At 38.3% G+C, this 24653-nt stretch overlaps 1 protein-coding gene across 1 annotated transcript in view; it reads right to left on the bottom strand.

Annotated features, from left to right (window-relative positions):
* Positions 1 to 24426, bottom strand: part of CPB1 (carboxypeptidase B1) — a 39430-nt gene extending 15004 nt beyond the window's left edge. The window contains exons 1-6 of the mRNA XM_068547355.1: positions 24356 to 24426; positions 24171 to 24246; positions 16693 to 16817; positions 3275 to 3374; positions 3080 to 3181; positions 2143 to 2244 (exon numbers count right to left, since the gene is read on the bottom strand). Of these exons, the coding sequence (XP_068403456.1) occupies positions 2143 to 2244; positions 3080 to 3181; positions 3275 to 3374; positions 16693 to 16817; positions 24171 to 24246; positions 24356 to 24426 (576 nt within the window). The remainder of the gene's footprint in view (positions 1 to 2142; positions 2245 to 3079; positions 3182 to 3274; positions 3375 to 16692; positions 16818 to 24170; positions 24247 to 24355) is intronic.
* Between the last annotated feature and the right edge of the window lie 227 nt (positions 24427 to 24653).

Raw genomic sequence — 24653 nt, 5'->3', positions numbered from 1 at the left:
TGGTCCCCAACGTTTTTGGCACCAGGGACCGGTTTCGTGGAAGACAATTTTTCCACGGATGGGGGAGCGGGGGTGTTCGGGCGGTAACGCGAGTGATGGTTCAGGCGGTAATGCGAGCGATGGGGAGCCGCAGATGAAGCTTCACTCACTCACCCGCCGCTCACCTCCTGCTGTGCGGCCAGGTTCCTGACAGGCCGCGGACAGGTACCAGTCCACAGCCCGGGCGTTGGGGACCCCTGCTCTATTTCATCCATATATAACTCATATAATTATTACTTTTTATTTTAACTATTTACTTTAAAGATGAACAAAAATTCAATAAAATTAAAGACTTTTAAGGAACATGAATACTCATTTCCTTTGAAATAGTAATTGTAATAACTTTTTTTCAAAGTTAGTAGGATATGAGGGTAAGAACTTTTTTTCAAAGTTAGTAGGCTGTGAGGGTATTCCTAGTAAGTAAGTAAGGAATGTCTGTGGATGGCTATGCATGTTCCTAATACTGTCATCTAGAAATTTGTTTAATTTTGGTGAGACCTCCTGTAGATGGTCTCAGTAGAGGAAGAAGAATGAAAAAGCCTCCCACTATGAAGTGAGATCACACTGATGGATTTTGGAGAGGCTCTCAGCAAGTCTCAAGTTGCATAATGATGGAAGTCTTCTTCGTATTCCTCTTTCTTGAGAAGGGAACTCTGTTAAGGGTCTAGCTCTCCCTGCTAAGTGATGTGGATACCTATCTATGAATGAAGGACCTCATACCCATTTATTATGTTCTCTTAGTCCCAGTTCTTCAGCCCCAGGATTATATTAAATTTACATTCAACTCTTCCCTAGGCTTGCTTGAAGAGATTTTTAAGATATTTAAGGCTTCTGTGTAGTAACAGTTTTTATATAGTCTTCATGGCTCTATACATGTATGTTTATTAAAATAACACATGGTAAAGCATGTGCTTTTTATGTTGGAAGAGCTATAGAACCATGTTCTGTTAGTGGTCTGTGATTAGAGGTAACCGAAGTAATGATGAAAGTCTTTCTTTCTAGAGGGCAGATAGTGAGATACTCACTGAAATTAAATGGTGCCAATTGGACACATAACATGTCTAGAAACCAAGAGCCTAATGAATAGATTCAGAAGTGCTTTACCCAAAAGAAATTATGTTGTATATAATAATAGTCTTATATTTTTAAAGTATTTCAATATTTTAAACTTTTACTGTTGAAATAATTTTAGACTTATAGAAGAGTTGCAGATACAAGGAGTTCTCATATACCTTTTACCCAGCTTCCCCGCATTGTATTTGGTCATCATGTCTCCTCTTATCTGTGACAGTTCCTCAGACTTTCCTTTATGACTTTGACACAGGTGTTGTTAACCTTGATCACTTGGTTAAGGTAGTTTCTGCTAGGCTTCTCCCCTGTAAATTTTGCCTTTGTAATATAATACATATTTTTTAAGAGATACTTTGCTGCTGCAAATAACCTATTTCTCTTTAAACTTTTACCCACTAATTTTTGTATCCATCTGTAGATTTTCATGAAGTAGTTATTACTGTGGTGTTCTAATGGTAACTTTCTATTTTGCTCATTTGTACATCTATTAGTTGTAATTCCTCTATAAGAAAGAGTTGTTCCTTCTCTCCCTTTTTTTAATTTATTGAATCATCTATATCATTATGGACTCATGGATATTTAAAAGGGTTTTTACATATATCTTACCATTAGAATTATAAAGGAGTGGAAAACAGTATCATTTAGAACAGGGACTACTATGCATTGTTTTCTTTTATTCTGAAGTATACATTGATTATTATCTAGGAGATAATGATCAAGTTAGTGGTTTTTCCACAATCATTAACTTTTAAATGCCCTATCCATGATATTTACTACCTGTTAGCCTTTTTACCAAAGGTGGGTAAGAAAGTTAAGATGAGTGAAATACAAATAAATACCATTTTTTAACTGTTTAAAAATTTTGCCTTATCAAGTTCTCTTAGTGACCTTTGTAGCTTGGATCTTGGAATTATGAATTTTTTCTATGCTATTATTCTTTTTTATTATAGCTAGTTTACAAGGGATTGATTGAAATAAAAAAAAAAAAATACTTTCTACTTTCCTCTGCCAGTAATCATTCTACATACTGACCTCTCTCACAAACCACTGGCAAAATGCAGGGGAAATCCATTCTCTGGCATGGAAACCGCAGTCCATGAAAATGGCAGGCTTATTTGGTCCAGGTCTGCCAACCTATTGCAAACAAAAGGAAAAGGGAAACTGTGATTCATCATATTCAGGGGTTAACATTCACTACCCATCTGGGCTTTGGACTCGAAAGGTGAAAGCTGACAGCAGCAAGAGGTACATTCCACGATTAAATTAAAACATAATACTAGCACGGTATGTTCTTGCCTCTAGACACTCACAATATTTGAGCTGAAGGCTTACATGGCTGTTTATTATTTTTATTAAGCTTGACAAGCTCATATTTTTCAGAAGATGCTTGATTACCCTGCTTAATTGTACTCACATGGAGGTTATTTTCTGCTGCTACTGTTAGGGGACGTGACCAAGACAACTGGATGAGTAATTAGAAGTAATCATGATTGTTGCTAATCTTGTAAGAAGTTTTCCTTCTCTCCCATTTATTCCACGTCTTTTTATTTTCTTCATTAGAATTGCATGACAAAAATGGCATTAGAGGACGACAGAAACAAATTGTTGATACGTTGTGTACCGTTGTCTGATAGATATGAAGTTTATGAACCTCTTTAGCAAATGGATTTGCAAACAACATCTGGGAGAGGACAGTTGCATCAAGGTAGGTGATCATTTACATTGCTTACAGGGATGTGGTTAAATTTATAGGACTGCTCTTATTTTATTGCATTTTTCCTTTTGAGTAAATCAAAATAATGATTTAAAAATTCACATATGATAAAACAATCTGGGGAATCTGTTTGAGTCAGGGAAAGAGTTATAACATTGTTTGGGATGAATATGTCTGTAAAACAGATGTTAATGTGTTAGAAGTCATTGATTTAAAGCCCTCAGACATGGGAAGGTTATGGTTAAAAAGGATTACCTTGAGGAGGTATATAGTGTTTCCTAAAAATGTCGTTCCGATGGCACTGCGAGAGATGAGGTCTGGATTTTCGCTGGCGACTTGTTGAGTCCAAGCCTCTATCTACCAAATGGAACCATTTGTGGATTAATGTGTGACATTCTTGGTTCAATTCCCAAAGCAATGTCTGTCTAAATCACATGGTGCACGTCATACCGTTTCCCAGTTGTTGTACTTCTCGTAACTGTGTCCAGTTGCGCGGACCCTGCTATCAAACTGAGCCTCCAGCACAGATCTGAGGTTGCTTATTAATACCCTGTAATAAATCAAAGGGGGTACTCCTGTGAACATAAGCATGTTTCCCAGTCAGCAAAAACCTGGAGTTTATGCTTTAGCCAATGGTACAGTACATTCTCCATGAAATCAGATCTGTCCTCTGATTATGCTTTTCAACTTGAGCTGCTCATCACACAAAGTAAGTAAATCATTGAGAAGGATACTGGAGACTGTGAGCAGGGCAGGCTCTTCTTTGGCCCAAACTTCACCTGTTTGGGGGTCCTTGGACCTTAAACTTGGAAAATGATTTCCCTGGTACCTGGGGCATTCTGCATCAGGGCCTTGGGCTGCAACACAGAAGCATGCCCTCCAGCCCTATCTATGGTCTTTCTTCCTCAAGATTTTCCTCGTTTTAGCACTGAAAGTCCCATGTCCCAGGAACCTACTCAATCCCAGGTAGATTGGGACAGCCGGTCACCTGAGGCCTTTCTCTAGGTTTTGAGAAAAATATCTTGATGGGTGGAAATTCAGAAATATTGACAAGCTAAAGATTTTTTTAGACCAAAGAATACTGAGTTTAAAGTACTCGTTTCTGCTTGCCTTTCTTTTGGCTGGTTTAAAGTAATGTAAGAATGGTTCTGTAGCAAGGTAATGAAAATTTGGTGACAGAAACTTTGAGGCTTGCTTATTTCTAAAAATGATTATTCAGGTGAAAGGTCTTATTATAAGAGGCAGGTGTGAAGGTATGGGTATATATGACTTTGTTTCTCTTTGCTACTTTTGAGTGGAAAGTGTGTTCTGAAGGGACAAAATTTTATGAGCACTAATGTCCTTGATCATAGACTGTAAATATCATGGGCAGTAGTTAGTTTACAGAAACTTCTATTATCCACAGTCAAGCCTTGAAATGTTTTTATCTGACACACAGAGAATTGTAGCCGCATATCAAAAGTCTACTTCTCCTCCGGCTGCCCCAAGGGCATTCTGATGAAGTATGTCAGGGACATCCTCTGAACCTCCCTCCGGGTCTCTCCTTTTGGTTAACTGTGCATGAACTTGTGTCTGTTTATGGAAAATGCAATAAATTAATACTAAATGATATTTGTTTCCTAGCAAGAGGCAAATACTGTCTTAAGGGCTTAACTATCTTAAGGTAGTATTTAAAAAAAAAAAAAAAAAAGGAAAAGGAGAAGAGTTTAATATTTATTCTGTGGAAAGAAAATTTCCCATTAAGCAGCCATCAGTACTTTGTTAGTGCTTTCATTTCTATGGCTGCTATAAGTTACCACAAACTAAGTCTGCTATAAGTTACCACAAACTAAGTGACTTAAAACAACACGAATTTATTATTTTACAGCTTAGAAGTCCAACACAGGTCTCACTGGGCTAAGATCAACGTGTTAACAGTGAAGTGCTTTCTGGAAGCTCTAGGGGAGAGTCTGATTCCTTGCCCTTTAAAGGCTGCCCACATTCCTTGGCTCTTTGCCCTTCTCCATCTTCAAAGCCAGCAATAGCAGCTCAAGTCCTTCTCATGTTTCATCACTCTGACTTCCTCTTCTGCCTCCCTCTTCCATTTGTAAGAACCCTGTGGTTACTTTGGACTTCTCTGGACAATTTAGGATAACCTACCTATTTTAAGTTCAGCTGCTTAGCAACCTTAATTCCATCTACAATCCTAACTTCTCTTTGCCATTAGCATATATTCAGATATTCTAGGGGTTGGGATGTAGACATTTTGGAGGGACAGTCATTCTGCCTGCTACAGTTAAGAACAATGATTATAGTAAGTGCTATAATTAATTATATTCAACACCCAAATTGGATTGTTAGGGAATAGGGTGGAATTAGAAAGAATCTAGAATTAGAAATCAAAAGATCAGGGTCATAGTTTCGCCTAACATGTAAATTGGTTTCAGCAAAGTCATTTAATCTCTGGGCCTTAATTTCATAATTTGTATAATGGGATATTTATTAGCTGGTATTCAATGTCCTTTTCAGTTCTAAAATGCAATGACTTGACTCAAATCCCTAGGCCTTGGTCATTTACATAGATGTCTTCCAAGGTTTATGAAGAAAAAAAATTAAACTACAGTAAAGTTGCCAGTTGCCACCTTCATAAACTCTAGGGAAACATCTAGAATAAAGATAGTTTAGGTAAATGATTTTCAAATATAACTAAAAACTAAAAACAAAACCAAACAAATAAAACAAAAACCTTGAAAGCTAAAAACCAACAGGCAGAAACCTTTAAGAAAACAACTGTATTCCAAGATTATCAGTTTGAAAGAACAAACCCTGCCTAACAAGGATGAACTTCTCTGACAGAATGGCAAAACTAAAAATCCAAGAGGAAATGGTAAATGACATCTACTTTCCCTTTAACAAGATTTTCCATTGACAGCAAGTAAAATAATCATCTAGGTCACGTGGCTTCTTAGTGGCTGCCCAGAGAAAAGAAATCATCACTTAATTGCTCCCAGGCATTCTACAGCCTCAGGACATTCAGTAGACATTTGTCCCTAAGACCATAACCATAGTGATCTCTGACCTACCAGGAACCAGCTCTGAGTAGAGGGGGGAAATAGGGCTTCCACAGCATATTGCAATATCCTTCTTTTGCATACAATCCTCAAATTCAGATTATTTGGGAGAATAAGTGACTATGTGGAGGTTAGTGTTTTGTTTGGTACTAAGAAGAGACATTCTGTTAGAGTTATTATTATGTTAATATTTAAACATTTTCATCAATAATCAGGACAAAGAAGCATAATAAAACCAGTTAGATTTAAGATGACACCCAAGAGTATAAGTGTCCTCTAGTAACTTGCAAAAGAGTATCAGAATGAGGTTGAAATGTGATGCTTTTGCCTGAAGGTGGGAAAATGACCTTAAATGATCCTTTCCAGCCCTATGATAATTTGATTTTATTAGATTTAGGACAAAGTACTACTTTAGCTACATAACAAAATATTATTACTAAATAATGAGCTCCTATTCTAGGAGATTAAAATAATGACTCATAAGGTAATAGGGACTGCATTACAGTTCCAAAATACAGAGGCATGTACACTGTTTTATACTTTTATATGTTCCTTTTATAGTGCTATCCCACTTCTTTGTCTTTTTTTTTTTTTTTAGCATGCAGGCAAATTAGATAACGGGACTCCCAACAAAGCAAGAACCACAATGTCTGAGGAGGAGAGACATGACTTAGTTTTCTCCCCCTTTCAGATTCCTGAAAAAGGAGTATTAGGTCAGTCCCCAGACTACACACCCATTGCTACTGAAGAACATTACTATGTACACATTGTTATCCAAGGACACCTTCCTGATCGAATCTGAAATATGCAGAAAAATGTTATAGGCAGATAGCAACAATCACTCTCTTCCTGCATTGGATAGGGCATAGACCACCTTCCTGAAATTTGTAAGAAGGAATTCTGCGAAGGCCCACCCACCGAAAGATTCTGTCAACTTGGCTTCAGAACCGTAAGTGGGAGATTTACACCATCCAATTCCTAGTCTTTCTGTATCTAGGGTGTGACATAAGCATTTAAAAATACAGTTACTGGGGGGTGAAGTCAAGATGGCAGTGTGGGAAGACGCAGAGTTCGTGTCTCCCCACAACTAGGGTGCCTGCCGGATGCTGGTGGGGGACACCGATGCCCAAGGAGACGGGAAGAACCCCCAAACGAACTGGTAGGACGTGGGAGTACAGAGGCCGGACAGGACCGGCGCCCCTGAGGGGTGGCTGAGATGGGGGAGGGGTTCCCACCCTGGAGGGACCCTTGGAGACTCAGATCAGGGGGGAGTGGGCCCGGCGTTTCCCCTGCCCAATCGGCCAGGGAAGTCTGCCCGGCTCTCTGGGCCAGGTCCTACACCCTCAGAGGTCCCCTCCAGGCTGGGTTGGTCCTGGGGGCATAGGAGGGAGCCCAGGAGAGAACAGGAGAGGCAGGTGGGAGGGGCCCTCCAGGACCAGAGGAGTGGAAAGGAGCAGAGGGCGTTTGCCCCACCCACTCAGGCTGGGGGAGCCTGCTGAGCTCCCAGGCCAGTCCCCTGCACTCCAAAGTCCCCTCCAGGCCACGTGGGCCGGGGGGGCATAGGAGGGAGATCAGGAGAGGCAGGTGGGAGGGGACCTCCAGGAGGAGCAGGAGAGGAGTGGAGGAAGCCTGCTGGGCTCCCAGGTGGGGTCCCCTGCCCTCTGAGACCAGAGGCGGGAGTCACGCCTGGGTCCCTTCTGTTGAGCCTAAGGCCCCCCCACCCCCGGCCTTTTCCAGCCCTGTGGGTCCTAAGCATAGGCCCCGCCCACTGCCCAAACCTCACCCCTGCTTAGGCCCCGCCCTCCACAGCCAAGGCCTTTTCCACCTATTTTTTTTTCCACCTCTTTTTTTACTATTGTGGTTCTGTTTTACCTTCCAGTTGTTGTTTCATCAGAATTTTAATTTTATATGTTTTTTAACATAGCTGTTACTTTCTAAGTCTAATTTTATTTTTTACTTTGCTATTGTTCTCCTTTTTTTTTTTTTTTTGCCACCCCGCACGACTTGCGGGATCTTGGTTCATGAGCCAGGGGTTGGACCGAAGCTCCTGTGGTGGGAGCTCTGAGTCCGAACCACTGGAATAACAGAGCCTCAGACCCCAGGGAATATTCATTGGAGTGAGGTCTCCTGGAGGTCCTCATCTCAGCACCAAGACCCAGCTCTACCCAACAGCCTACAAACTCCAGTGTTGGAAGCCTCAGGTCAAACAACCAGTAAGACAGGAACACAATCCCACTTATTAAAAAAAAAGGAAAAAAAAAAAATGAGACGGCAAAATAAAAATGTCACAGATGAAGGAGCAAGGTAAAAATCTACAAGACCAAATAAATGAAGAGGAAGTAGGCAATCTACCTGAAAAAGAATTCAGAGTAATGATAGTAAAGATGATCCAGAATCTCTGAAATAGAATAGAGGCATGGATTGAGAAAATACAAGAAATGTTTAACAGAGATCTAGAAGTACTAAAGAACAAACAAACAGAGATGAAAAACACAATAACTGAAATGGAAAATACACTAGAAGGAATCAATAACAGAATAACTGAGGCAGAAGAACGAATAAGTGAGCGGGAAGACAAAATGGTGGAAATAACTGCTGAGGAACAGAACAAAGAAAAAAGAATGAAAAGAGTTGAAGACAATCTCAGAGACCTCTGGGACAACACTAAACTCACCAACATTCAAATTATAGGGGTCCCAGAAGAAGAGAAAAAGAAAGGGTCTGAGAGAACGTTAGAAGAGATTATAGTGGAAAACTTCCCTAACATGGGAAAGGAAATAGTCACTCAAGTCCAGGAAGCACAGAGCGTCCCATACAGGATAAACCCTAGGAGAAACACACCAAGACACATATTAATCAAACTAACAAAAATTAAATTCAAAGAAAAAATATTAAAAGAAGCAAGGGAAAGCAAAAAATAACATACAAAGGACTCCCCATAAGGTTATCAGCTGACTTTTCAGCAGAAACTCTGCAGGCCAGAAGGGAGTAGCAGGATATACTTAAAGTGATGAAAGAGAAGAACCTACAGCCAAGATTGCTCTACTCGGCAAGGATCTCATTCAGATTCACCAGAGAAATCAAAAGCTTTTCAGACAAGCAAAAGCTAAGAGAATTCAGCACCACCAAACCAGCTTTACAACAAATGCTAAAGAAACTTCTCTAGGCGGGAAACACAAGAGAAGGAAAGACCCACAAAAACAAACCCAAAACAATTAAGAAAATGGTAATAGGAACATACATATCAATAATAACCTCGATACAGATGAACCAGTTTGCAGGGCAGAAGTTGAGACACAGATGTAGAGAACAAACGTATGGACACCAAGGGGGGAAAGCCGCGGGGGTGGGGGGATGGTGGTGTGCTGAATTGGGCAATTGGGATTGACATGTATACACTGATGTGTATAAAATTGATGACTAATAAGAACCTGCAGTATAAACAAACAAACAAAAAAACAAGTAATACTAAACTTTCTTTGGGGTATTTGTATGGAAATATGTTAATATAAATGTTTCAGACGTTACATGAAATTTCTAAAAATCTTATATGTTCTGGTATAATGTTATAAGCCATAATTCTAGTTATTACTTTAAAATGTATATCTCAGAAATAACTACATTTCCTTGTCAATTGCATCATTAGGAACTTTCATCAAATCTTTAACCGTGGTCATTTTTAAGTCTTTTGTCATTTACAGACAGTTCTGGGTGTACTCTGATGCTTTTGCAAAAATGTTCCTGTAAAAGGGTTTCATCTTCAAGGAATTCAAGGAAAAGACTCTGACAAGTACAGGTCGCTGGTAACTGACTATACTGCTGAACTGAATGAATAAGCATTTTCAGAACTCTAATGGAAAACTGATGAATTCATAAAAGTGCTAACAAAAGATCAAGATAAGAAAAGAATTAATTACATGGGACTCAGTGAACTGATGAGGATGATTATAATTTTTGTGACTTTCTGTTTGAATACAAAAAAAAAAAAAAATCCCACAAGGACTCAGAGGCAAAAAAATATACAAATCAGTTTTCACTGCAAACTAAAGGAGCTGTTACAGTGGAGGAGTACTGGACTGAATGTCAATATTATGACATAGTATGAGTGTGTTTCGTGTTTGGTAATTGCAATCATTGTTGCTTTTGTTGTGGTCATCCATTTACAATGCTTGGTGTCAGTTTATCTCTTGTAAAAATAAAGTACAGTGTGTGTGTGTGAAAAGAACAAAGTAATAATAATAACCTTGAATGTAAATGGATTAAATGCCCCAACCAAAAGACACAGACTGGCTGAATGATACAGAAACAAGACCCATATATATGCTGTCTACAAGAGACCCACTTCAGACCTAGGGACACATACAGACTGAAAGTGAAGGGATGGAAAAAGATATTCCATGCAGATGGAAATCAAAAGAAAGCTGGAGTAGCAATACTCATATCAGACAAAATAGACTTTAAAATAAAGACTATTACAAGAGACAAAGAAGGACACTACATAATGATCAAGGGCTCAATCCAAGAAGAAGATATAACAATTATAAATGTTTATGCATCCAACATAGGAACATCTCAATACATAAGGCAAATGCTAACAACCATGAAATGAGAAATCGACAGTAACACAATAAAAGTAGGGGACTTTAACACCCCACTTACACCAATTGACAGATCATCCAAATAGAAAATAAATAAGGAAACACAAGCTTTAAATGACACAGTAGACCAGATAGATTTAATGGATATTTATAGAACATTCCACCTGAAAGTGGCAGAATCCAGTTTCCTCTCAAGTGCGCACGGAACATTCTCCAGGATAGATCGCATCTTAGGTCACAAATCAAGCCTCAGAAAACTTAAGAAAATTGAAATCATATCAAGCATCTTTTCTGACCACAATGCTATGAGACTGGAAATCAATTACAGGAAAAAACCTGTAAAAACCACAAGTACATGGAGGCTGAACAGTGCACTACTAAATAACCAAAAGATCACTGAAGAAATCAAAGAAGAAAAAAAAATACATAGAAACAAATGACGACAAAAACACAATGACCCAAAACCTATGGGATGCAGCAAAAGCAGTTCTAAGAGGGAAGTTTATAGCAATTCAATCTCACCTCAAGAAACAAGAAAAATCTCAAATAAACAATCTAACCCTACACCTAAAGCAGCTAGAGAAAGAAGAACAAAGAAAACCAATGTCAGTAGAAGGAAAGAAATCATAAAGATCGGAGCAGAAATAAATGAAATAGAAATGAAGGAAACAATAGCAAAGATCAATAAAACTAAAAGTTGGTTCTTTGAGAAGAAAAACAAAATTGATAAACCCTTAGCCAGACTCATCAAGAAAAAAAGGGAGAGGATGCAAATCAATAAAATTAGAAATGAGAAAGGACAAATCACAACTGACACCACAGAAATACAAAGGATTATAAGAGACTACTACAAACAACGATATGCCAATAAAATGGACAACCACGAAGAAATGGACAAATTCTTGGAAAGGTACAGTTTTCCAAGACTGAACCAGGAAGAACTAGAAAATATAAACACACCTATCACAAGTAATGAAATTGAAAGTGTAATTAAAAATCTTCCAACAAACAAAAGTCCAGGGCCAGATGGCTTCACAAGCAAATTCTATCAAACATTTAGAGAAGAGCTAACACCCATCCTTCTCAAACTCTTCCAAAAAGATTGTAGAAGGAGGAACACTCTCAAATTCATTCTATGAAGCCACCATCACCCTGATACCAAAATCAGAAAGGTATCACAAAAAAAGAAAACTATAGAACAATATCACTGATAAACATAGATGCAAAAATCCTCAACAAAATACTAGCAAACAGAATCCAACAACACATTAAAAAGATCATACACCACGATCAAGTGGGATTTATCCCAGGGATGCAGGGATTCTTCAATATATGCAAATCAATCAATGTGATATACCATATTAACAAATTGAAGGATAAAAACCATATGATCATCTCAATAGATGCAGAAAAAGCTTTTGACAAAATTCAACACCCATTTATCTTAAAAACTCTTCAGAAAATGGTCATAGAGGGAACCTACCTCAATATAATAAAGGCCATATATGACAAACCCACAGCAAATATCATACTCAGTGGTGAAAAACTGAAAGCATTTCCACTAAGATCAGGAAGAAGACAGGTTGTTCACTCTTGCTCTTATTTAACATAGTTTTGGAAGTCCTAGTCATGGCAATCAGAGAAGAAAGAAGAAATAAAAGGGATACAAATTGGAAAGGAAGAAGTAAAACTGTCACTGTTTGCAGACGACATGATACTATACATAGAAAATCCTAAAGATGACACCAGAAAGCTACTAGAACTAACAGTGAATTTGGTAAGGTTGCAAGATACAAAATTAATGCACAGAAATCTCTGGCCTTCCTATACACTAACAACAAAAAAATCAGAGAAATTAGGGAAACAATCCCATTTACCATTGCAACAAAAAGAATAAAATACCTAGGAATAAACCTACCTAAGGAGGTGAAAGACTTTTACTCAGAAAACTATAAAACACTGATGAAAGAAATTAAAGATGACATAAACAGATGGAGAAATATACCATGTTCTGGGATAGGAAGAATCAACATTGTGAAAATGACTATAGTACCCAAAGAAATCTACAGATTCAATGCATTCCCTATCAAACTACCAAAGGCATTCTTCACAGAATTAGAACAAAAATTTTTACAATTTGTATGGAAACATAAATGACCCCGAATAACCAAAGCAGTGTTGAGGGATAAAAACAGAGCTGGAGGAATCAGTCTCCCCGACTTCAAACTATACTACAAAGCTACAGTAATCAAGACAGTATGGTACTGGCACAAAAACAGAAATATAGAGTAATGGAACAGGATAGAAAGCCCAGAGATAAACCCACGCACGTATGGTCACCTAATTTATGACAAAGGAGGCAAGAATATACAATGGAGAAAATACAGCCTCTTTAATAAGTGGTGCTGAGAAAACTGGACAGCTACATGTAAAAGAATGAAATTAGAACACTCCCTAACACCATACACAAAAATAAACTCAAAACGGATTAAAGACATAAATATAAGACCAGACACTATAAAACTCTTAGAGGAAAACATAGGTAGAACACTCTTTGACATAAACCACAGCAAGATCTTTTTTGACTCACCTCCTAGAGTAATGGAAATAAAAACAAAAATAAACAAATGGGACCTAATGAAACTTCAAAGCTTTTGCACAGCAAAGGAAACCATAAACAAGATGAAAAGACAACCCTCAGAACGGGAGAAAATACTTGCAAATGAAACAACAGACAAGGGATTAATCTCCAAAATATACAAACAGCTCATGGAGCTCAATATCAAAAAAACAAACAATCCAATTAAAAAATGGGTGGAAGACCTAAATAGACATTTCACCGAAGAAGACATACAGATGGCCAAGAAGCACATGAAAAGATGCTCAACATCACTAATTACTAGAGAAATGCAAATCAAAACTACAGTGAGGTATCACCTCACACCAGTCAGAATGGCCATTATAAAAAAATCTAGAAACAATAAATGGTGGAAAGGGTGTGGTGAAAAGGGAACCCTCTTGCACTGTTGGTGGGAATGTAAATTGATACAGCCACTATGGAGAACCGTATGGAGGTTCCTTAAAAAACTAAAAATAGAATTACCATATGACCCAGCAATCCCACTACTGGGCATATACACAGAGAAAACCATAATTCAAAAAGACACATGGACCCTAATGTTCATTGCAGCACTCTTTACAATAGCCAGGGCATGGAAGCAACCTAAGTATCCATCGACAGATGAATGGTTAAAGAAGATGTGGCACATATATACAATGGAATATTACTCAGCCATAAAAAGAAATGAAACTGAGTTATTTGTAGTGAGGTGGATAGACCTAGAGTCTGTCATACAGAGTGAAGTAAGTCAGAAAGAGAAAAACAAATACCGTATGCTAACACATGTATATGGAATCTAAAAAAAAAAAAAAAAAAGGTACTGATGAACCTAGTGGCAGGGCAGAATAAAGACATAGACTTAGATAATGGACTTGTGGACGTGGGGTGGCGGGGGAAGCTGGGGCGAAGTTTGAGTGGCATGGACATACATACACTACCAAATGTAAAATGGATAGCTAGTGGGAAGCAGCTGCATAGCACAGGGAGATCAGCTCGGTGCTTTGTGACCACCTAGAGGGGTGGGATAGGGAGGGTGGGAGGGAGGCTCAAGAGGGAGGGGATATGGAGATATATTTATGCATCTGGCTGATTCACTTTGTTGTACAACAGAAACTAACAAAGTATTGTGAAGCAGTTACACTCCAATAAAGATCTACTAAAAAATAGTTATTTTTCTTGTTGCACACATTTTTAATTTTTTTCCATGGTAATTCAGAATCTGATTAAAACTACCGAATGATGAAAGTCTTAGTGAAGAGGGTTGGAACCACTGAAAAATCTGAAAAGCTATTTTGGTAGAACTTGTACAGTAGATGGTTCCTGTTACATAGAAAAACAACTGCAAATTCTTGCCAGCAGGAAACCATCTAAATACATATTAGTTACCACATGAGGTAATAATGGGATGCACAGGGACTGCTTGCAGCCCCGGCAAGGATATTGCTGGTGTGCTGCTCCAGGATTTCTAGGGAGTTAGTATTACTTAATATTTAGAAAAGTATATGCCACAAATGTGCTAAGCAAAAATTAACAAGATCTTAGCCTTCAGGGAGCATCCTATATTCTACGTGAGACAGCATTCATACACAGTTCCCTAAAAGTTTACCCATTAAAAAGAGACATGAATTTTCCTCCTGGTAAAAGGAGATTGTTACCTGATTAGAAGCCGTTTTACTACTTTGTGATCTGAGTAGAATTAGGATGTCAATTCAGGTGGCTAGGGTTAGCTTATGGTCACTGATCTTCCTCCTGTTTTTCTTAAAGAATTATAAGGAAACTCATCTTTTTGAATATTATTAAGGGCTCCTATAGGCTAGGATTTTAGAAGTCCTTCCTAGTGTAATAAAAAGAGCAAAATATCACAGACGTGAATCTTAATCACATTTTGAAACTTACTGTATTATATCTTTGTTTTAAAAAGACAGTCAATTCTTAAGGTCACATTTTGACACTTCCCTCAGGCAGAAGCAGATAGCTAAGCTGTGTGAAGCATGATAATGGGGTTAAACAAGTTTCTGTTGACCTTTAAAAGATGTATAATCTACCTCTTTGTGCAAGAGTCAACTATAGCAGCGTTCACAGCAATAAAACTATCAGTTGCAATTTATTTACATATTGTTTTATTTCATCTTCACAACAGCCCTTTGAGAGTGGCATTATATATATCTTCACTTTATGAAGATACGGTTAGAAGGATCCTTTCCTTATAAAGACAAGGGAACTGAAGCTCAGAAAGGTTAAGCAAATTATCCAAGGTCAGACAGCCAGGAAGTTGCAGAGTCAGGATTTAAGCCTTGTCTGTTTTTTCCCAAGGCATTTGCTTGTTGCATTATGCTGTACCACTTCTCCTAATGGAGATGCAGATTTTATAGGTGAAAATTCTGATATCTTTACTAGCATAAATACTATTCTATAGTTTTAGGATGTGAAAAATAAGAGAAAATTTCTGTTAAAATTATGTAGGTCACAGTTTCTCAAAATATAATGGAGACTTGAGCTTGTGGTAGAGGACTGTTGGATAAACATTTGAATGTTCAAGACTGGAGTGTGAGACTGTCTCTTTGCTCCTTGCTGATCCACTCTCTGGAGGAAAAACTCTGCTTTAGACTAAAGACCTCATTTCCTCCTTCCCTCAAATGCAGATTGAGGGAAGTTCTAAGCCTTAACATATAGTCTGTTCTCTACCTAGAGTATGATTTTTCATTGTCTTTGTTTGGCTAACTCCTCGTCTTTTAGTTCTCAGCTGAAGCCTCCTTTCCTAGTGTGGCCCTCCGTGATCCCTAGACTTGATCTATTCCCCTGCAATTCCAGCTCTTTACTCTTCTTGACATCTGTTACACATATTGCAATTCTTTGTTCATTTTCCTCTGAAGGGGATGGGCCCTATCTGTTTTTTCAGCATTCGTTATATGTAGATGCTCACTATCTATTTGTTGGATCAACAGATGGACAGCTGTCTCCACTTGGAGGACATTCTCATCTTAAAAGGCTTAGATGGATCAGTGTGGTATTTGGGGAAGATTCATGGAGTGATCAGCTTAGCCAACTCTACTCTAGGCCTTTGGGGAACCACTTTCCTTTCTTTCAGTCCTTCTCTCCATGCCTTCTCCTATCATTAGAGATAGTTGGGGACTTTGGGAGGAAAAAGGACAGAAGGACCACTCAGTCTGACTCTAGTCTGGTCCTTAATCTAAAGGAGCATGAAGAACCCTCATGGCTCACAATAGGTCTGGTGATTATCTGGCAAGAAGACTTGATATGATTTGGGACTAAAACTGTGTCGGACTGATAATAGAATATCCACTGGTTTGGCCTTTAGTCTATATATCACTTGTAAACCAGTAGCAGTTCAAATATCTGGCTAAAGAGTTGGGATTCAAGAGTCAAACTTGTTTTTATTAGAGCAATAACTAAACACAAAATCTACCAGACTTGACATCTTAAGACTTGGAATTCAGGGCCAGCTCTGCCGTGACCTATTTGTGGGGCCCTGGGGAAGCCATTGTCTTGGTCTTATTTTTATCTTCCCAGGTTTTTTTGGAGACCAGGATGAGAGCATACATGAGAGAGAATTTTCATAACTATAAAACATAAACTTACTCATATTGTAGTTCATTCTGCTTCAGAAAGTCTTCCACAGTGAAAATATCTTCTGCTTTAACACGGAAGTCAACTGTACTGTGAGGTTTGATTTGTGTGACAGAATCTGGTTTCCAGAAGTCAATCTGAATAAGGAATAAGATGTATATTGTACTGGACACCTGTAATTCAGTGGATGAATTATCACCAGCAAGCACACTATTGCTGTACTCCAATGAGTTATTTTCAGACTCAAATTATCCATGAAATCTCTTAAAAATCTCTCCTTTGAATGAATAAGAGTTGGGACCAAGCAGTTAGATGTCACTAAAAGTGTTTACACATACATACATAGCATTAATTGATTATGAGCAAGCATGAAGAGCATATAATTATCTCCCATAATGCTAGTTAATTGCAGTATTCTATAACTGCTCTCTTCTATTTATTGATTTTCTAGAACAGTTGCTTATTGTGATAGCAATGTTTGTGGTAATGGATGTATGTGCTGAATGAATGATGCTGAATTAACTGGAGCCACAACATTTAAAAGTGAGAAATTGAGCTTTCTCTTACTTTTTAATGGACTCATTTTATGAGTTTATCTTGGAACTCAGTGCTATACAAGTCACAGTAATGTGTGGAACCAAGAACATCCCTGACCTGTGGAGGATCCATCAGGGAGGAAAAATGTATCTTTCCACAGTGGTCATGTTGGCACCATGGCCAGAAAGAAAATATTCTTGAGGATCCAATGATGTGCTGACATTTTCATTTGTTCAATTATTCATCAGCTATTACTGAGGACCTACTATGTGCTAGGCTCTGTGCCTGAGACCAGGAATACACTAGTGAGCAAATCAAACATGGGGAGATTTTAGAGGAAATTGTGCACAAAAGTAGGATGACATATTTGATAATTCTAATGTTTTTCTTTGTGGATGTGTGGTTTCAGATCTCCTTTCTCCTTGGGAAAATATTAACCAATGACATTCTGCCTCTCACAGGTCTCTGTTTTTCTGTTCTTTGCTTGAGCTGAGTAAAGGCCTAGAAACCTGAGGTGACCCTGACATTGGATCTTTCTCTGCCCTGTGTCTCACTCAATACCTGTTTAGATATTTATGAGCTAGTCTCAGGATGGAGATGTGACAGGTGGTGGTATTTAGGACCATTGCTTTGGAACTTAGAAGGGAGTTTGGGCAGACTTAGAGGTTGTTAAATAGAAACTGATGATGTAAGATAATAAGATGACTCAATTTTAGATATACCTGTGGAGAATCTAGGTGCCTATATCCTGTCCTGGTAATCTTCAAACCTCTGTAGATGTCTAGAGGGTACTGAATCATGAGTCAGGGTCATAGGGAAGGTCAGGGGAATGGGAGGCAGGGACATTAGGATTACACAGAGGCGGGATTCCAGAAGAAATAGTGTGAGCTTGGTTGTCACTAAGGTATTGAAAAGAGAGAGTACTGATAGTTTGACAAGGATTGGCTGCAGAATGTGATCTATTGAGTCAAAGATGAGAGGATAAAGGTGAGAGGTTAAAAGATAGTGGTGGGGGACTTCCCTGGTGGTCCGGTGGTTAAGAATCCGCCTGCCAATGCAGGGCACACGGGTTCGATCCCTGGTCGGGGAACTAAGATCCCACATGCCAATGGGCAACTAAGCCCGCGTGCTCTAGAAGCCCGCACGCCTCAGCTAGAGAGAAGCCCGCGCGCTGCAGTAAAGAGCCCGTGAGCGCAACAAAGATCCTGCATGCCACAACTAAGACGCAACACGGCCAAATAAATAAATAGATAAATATTAAAAAAAAAAAAAAAGGTAGTGGAGGAAGTATAAAGGCTTAACATGATAAAGACAGAGAAAGCAAGGGCGGGTGATGAATTCTAGTTAGCCAGCATTGTAAAGAGAAGGGCCATGAAGACAAGCACATTATAGGAGAAAGCATATTTTTAAAAGTTAACTCTGAATTTGTGTTCTTAATAAATGCCTGTCATTCCATGGTGGGATGGGAGAGGGAGGTGTATCTTTATTATAGACACAGAGGTTTAGAATTGGTAAAGCACATAAAGTCCTCCAAGCATCTGTAGGCAACTTGACGGCGCCCCACTCATACCTAACACTGGGGCCTTTTAGCGTGCTCTGGAGACTCCCCACTGGCAAGATCTGCATCTCTGTGCTTGAAAACTCCCCCAAACTGGAAAAAGCCTAACAGCTCGCAGCAGGCAGGAGGTGCCAAAGAAATAACTCTTTCCAGAGAAGTGCTTAACCAATGACCCTAGCAAGTTGATGTCTAAATATTCCAATTCTGTCATTTCTCAGGTGGGATAATTTTGATGCATGTGGTTTGCACCCTTTCCTGGAATTTCTCTGTAGGATTAAGCTCTAGTCATCCTCTGTGGCAGCTGGCTTCATAGTGCCCCTTTGGTTTGCTGCCCTCCCTTCTCTGTATCACTCCTCACTTGTCTACCCAGGCTCCCTATACTTTCCAAATGAAATCTTTGCCCTTGAATCTTTGTCTAAGGGTCTGCTCTGGAAGAACCTACATTAAGATGCTAGCTTCCCACTTAGAGTAACAAATACCTGAACAATATCCTTGGTGTTGGTTCTAATACAATCTTGAGTATATCTAGTACTACTTCAGAACAGCCTAATTGCCTTTTGGATGGTTTTCCTTCTGATATTAAGTTGAAAGTTGCCTTCCCTAATCTTCTAACCTCTTGTGCAAACGTTTGTCCCAGCTCTGCCAAATATTGGGAGAAATATATATATATATATATATATATATATAAAATTTCTGAACCCCATTTAAGAAAATATGTATGTATTTTTAAATGGGGTAGAGAAATCTCATAAGCATGTTTGACAGAAGACTTGCAGACCTAACCTGAGGTCCTGTAAAAACTCCAGTTTGACAAGGAGAAAATTGGTCAGCAAACATACCAACATCCAACACTATGGAGTCCTGCAAATATGATGCAGACTTAGTAACCTGGAGTTAGTCCCCAGTTCTTAGGAGAAACGGAGCCAAAAATCAGGAGCAACATTATAGGCTTATAGATGTTTACAATGCATTAAGTATGGTTACAAATAATAAACTTAAAATATTGGTACAGGGAGATAAATATAAATTTCGGTAATTACCAACACTTTGTGAATGAGATCTATGTTTAAAATATGGAAGTGGAGTAAAATATGTGATATGAGATATGGGGAATTGAATTATTATATGTAAAGGAGTTATAAAACTGAGGTTATAAAATTATAAATCCAGGAACCTGAGTGACAAAGAACCATTTGTTGGAAGATAAAGGAATATCTTTAAGTGATACCACTGTGGGAATGTCAACTTAATCAGCCAGCTGGCTAATACTTAAAGAGTCCTTCCTAAAATATATTACAAAACCAGCACAAAAGCAAGTAGTGTATTCACCTTAAATTCTTTTGGGAATAAGAAGGATTCATAAAAGAATAAATATTTGTGTTGGGGAATTTTGGTTCTTCACATATTTACACAAATTTGTTTCTTCACGTTACGTTTGACTATGAGTTGAGCATATTATAGACTCTTCATTTATCTTGATGGAATTTTCCTTTCTTGTTGGAAGAGGAAATGACTTCTACTCTAGGCCTAGTTCCAGACAGCAGGGAGAAGCTTACAATCATAATGGAAGTGATGGGAACATTGGAAGACTGTAACCAAGTTATCTTGGGCATGCACCTGAAACTACAGAAACAGAGTTCAAGAAAGTACTGAGAAAAAAGAATAGGTTTTGTGGTGAATATCTCCAATAAAGGAGCAAGGAGATAAAATAAAACCCTTACTATACAATTACATATGGAAAGAGGGAGGCTGCTAGAGTCCATTGTGGTCACAGGTCTCTCCAATACATTCAACTTTTAAAAGGACATGTTCAAAAGCAGGGAGGAAGGACACATGGCCAAGGATGAATACAAAGACTAGATGCCCTTGTAATGATCTTATCAGGAAGGCTACAGTCCAGAATATGCTGCACTTGCAAGATTGCTAAGGAGAGTAAAAATCTCTTTTTTTTTTAACATCTTTATTGGAGTATAATTGCTTTACAATGGTGTGTTAGTTTCTGCTTTATAACAAAGTGAATCAGCTATACATATATATATATCCCCATATGTCCTCCCTCTTGCATTTCCCTCCCACCCTCCCTATCCCAGCCCTCTAGGTGATCACAAAGCACCAAGCTGATCTCCCTGTGCTATGCGGCTGCTTCCCACTATCTATCTGTTTTACATTTGGTAGTATATATTAGTCCATGCCACTCTCTCACTTCGTCCCAACTTACCCTTCCCCCTCCCCATGTCCTCAAGTCCATTCTCTACCTCTGCATCTTTATTCCTGTCCCGCCCCTAGGTTCTTCACAACCATTATTTTTTTTTTAGATTCCATATATATGTGTTAGCATATGGTATTTGTTTCTTTCTGACTTAGTTCACTCTGTATGACAAACTCTAGGTCCATCCACCTCACTACAAATAACTCAATTTCGTTTCTTTTTATGGCTGAGTAATATTCCATTGTATATATGTGCCACACCTTCTTTATCCATTCATCTGTTGATTAAAAATCTCTTTTTCAATCATGTTGGAAATAAAATGAATAAAGAAGAAACACGCAGTCTCACTGCTTGGAGCTAAAGTATAATGTTTGCAGCTGGAAGAGAGGAAGTAGCCAGATTGAACTCTTGTTTGGCTTTTGTCTTTTCTAAGGAGTTATACTGTCTCTTGTTTATTCTACTTCTACTGAGAGATGAAATTACCATAAGTAAAGAAATTTTCAAATATTATGATTTTTGCAGAAAAACCTTCTTTGGAAAGAGAACATTGAGGCCCAGGATAGATAAGGAGAGAGGGGATTAGTCTGGTAATGCACATTGCATTCAAAATCCTGGATCTAATGACAGTAATAATAACAAATGCTTACATAGTTTTTACTATATAAGTTCTTTCTAAGTGCTTTACTTATATTAATTCTTTTAAATCTCACAACAATCCTGTAAGGTAAATGCTCTTATTCTCCTTATTTGACAAATGAGAAAGTTGAGACCCAGAGAGGCATCCAAGGTCCAGCTAGCAAGTGGTGGAGCCAGGAATCGAACCCAGGAAGTCTGAGTCCAGATTCTCTGCTCTTGACCACCAGAAAATGCTGAATTTTAGGTAACTAAAAAAATACTGAGGATGTGATTGCAGAACTTTCCCAGCAATCTTGGAGGAATCAGAGCTTGAAGGGATCACTGAGGAGTGGAGGGGGCACGTCTTGGATTTCGTGAACAGGAAGACACGTGAATCCCAGAAGTGGGAGCTCCAGGGGCCTGGCATGGATACTGGCAAAGTGAACTGGAAGCAGATGGACTACGAATATTCAGAAAAGGAAGCCTTGATCCTTGGGAGCCAGCATGGTTTAAAGCAAGAATAAGTCAAGCCAAAAAAATAAAGAATAAGTCAAGCCCAATTAACTTCACGTTATTACTGAAAGAGACCACTAGCCTGATAGAATGCTGAATCTGGATCTTAGCAAAGCGTTTGACCAAGTCTCTGCATTTATATTCTTCTTTACAAGCTGGAAAGCACAGTGTTAGCTGTAGGTAACACCACAGTAACTTGGGTAGTAGAGCAAACTCATCCAAGGAGAGTTGGTTAATGAACCACTTTCAGTGCTTACTTAACACTGTGTCTGGCATATTGGAGCCTCATGATAAATAGGTATTAAGTGAATGAACCACGAAGGGTGCCTCTAATTCTGTGCTGACCCCTGACTTCCTTAATGTTTTTTCTTTATCAGTGACAAAGATAAAAGTCAAAAAGGCATGTTTATCAAACTTGCTGGTGATACAAAGTTAGGGCGAAGAATTATTTGGATGAGTGAATTAATTTTTAAAACTGTCTCAATATGCTATCAAGATAATTTTTAACAGAGTAAATCTAAAATCCTGCATTTAGGTTAAAAAATTAATTACGCAAGTACAGAAGGAAGAATACCTTGCTTGAGGGTGATTCATGTGAGAAAAAAATAGCCTAATAGTTTTGATTGGCAATAGGTTTACTATAAGCTAAGAGCATTCTAACTGTTCGAGATGCTAAAAAGAATCTTAGGCCCCATTAATAAGTGTCTGCTTTACAAATGAAAGCAGGCAATGGTTCTACAGTATGTATTAATCAGAGCACACCTGGAAGTCCATTGTCAATTCTGAGAGCTACATTTTAAAAAAGAAACATAGACAGAAAGATTGAGCTCTATTCAGAGGTGACCAGAATGATCAAGTGTCTGTAAACCAGTGCTAAGAGAAATGATGAAAGGCCTGGAAAAGATAAATCTTAGAAGTGAGACAGTATTTGACTTAGCTAGGTCCAGTGGGTCAAAGATAGAGAAGGTAGCTTTCAGCTCAGTATGACGATTAAAATGATTTGTAAGGCAAATTTGCTACCTTGAAGAAGCAGTATTCCTACTATCCTTGGAAATAAACAGTTTTTATCAGGGCTAGTAACCAGGGAGGCTGTTTCCAGTGAGGAAGTTCAAATTTGAGTGGAAGGCTGCAATAGATGACTTTATTTTCTCTTTCAATTCTAACCTTCTGAATCTGTTTCAGATTATGACACTCTTTACCTTCTTTTTTCCTCCACACCTTAAAAGCTAAAAAGATAACTATAGAAAGATAGATGGATGGATGGATAGATAGATACTTAGGAGCTAGTAGAATATTTTGGTTTCTATATTCATGAAAAGACAGCATTGGATCAAGTCAACTATTGTGGTCAGCAATAGCTTCCTGACACACTATATATATATATATATATATATATATATATATATATATATATATATATATATATATATATATATATATATATATAATTAAAACTGTCAGTTTTCATCCCATATACAGTGGATTTTTAAAAATAAAGTAGCCTAGAGATTTTGGTTTCTTGAAAGTAAAAGTTTGAAAATCACTCCTGGCTTTTTACCTTCTTTACCCCCTTCATGCCATATCATTAAGAGGGCCTGAATCAAGGTCATGAAAACTCAAGCTGTTTGATTTGGAATGAAAGAAAATCAAAGAGAACAGATGATACATGGGATGTGGCAATGAATATCAAGTTGGACAAAAGCCCAGTTTTTCTGTAATATTCAAGCTGATCATTTTTCTCTTTTGCCTTAGAAGGGAAGTTACTGTACATTAGATGTTCTATGACCTTTGCAGCAGTTTCAGCTCATTCAGTTGTCATGCTCTGGCAGCTCTTTAAAAAGTTACCCTGGATTTATAATACTATAGGGCTTATGGCAATCTAATTTAGGCAGAAAAAGAAGGCATGGGGGCACTAAATGTTTTTCAAGTTTTTATTTCTTGCTACAAAAGTGCTATAGTTAATATTTCATGTCATTCTTCCTTTGATGGAATCATAGTATAATCTAAGATTTTAAAATAAGTGTGAAGGAAACCCTATAGCATAGAATTGTTATTTACCTGACTGATGTTGGCCAACTCACGGAGTAAGTTGATGTCATTTTCATCTTCAACACTGACACGGAACACCTTCTCACTGAATGGTGAGATACAGAAGAAAGAGAGAAAATTTACAATTGGGTAATGTGTTCAAATTTTTTGGCTAACAAGGAAGGGCTTGCTCATTTAAGGTGTCAGTCACTTACCCTTCAAAGTGCTCACCAGAATGGTGAGCAGATGCTAGGGTCACAGTCACGAGAATCAAGAACGCCAGCATAGTGCCTGATTAGGTCTTTTGGTGGGTTTCACCTGCTTTTATAATCCGGGGTGTTCTTTGTTTTCTTCTCCTGATTGCAAATAGGCACTATCAAATCTTGATTAAAGGTTTTCCTGGCATTGTTGCCCTGGTAGCTGTGTAAGGTCTGCGAGTATATCTCTCTTAACACCTGTGGAAACAGAGCAAATAATCTGAAGTTCAGCCTGTCTGATTTGGATGTCAGACCT

The sequence above is a fragment of the Eschrichtius robustus genome, chromosome 6 (assembly GCF_028021215.1).
Source record: "Eschrichtius robustus isolate mEscRob2 chromosome 6, mEscRob2.pri, whole genome shotgun sequence".
In the NCBI taxonomy this organism is placed as follows: Eukaryota; Metazoa; Chordata; class Mammalia; order Artiodactyla; family Eschrichtiidae; genus Eschrichtius; species Eschrichtius robustus.
This window is presented reverse-complemented; position numbering and strand designations above follow the sequence as displayed.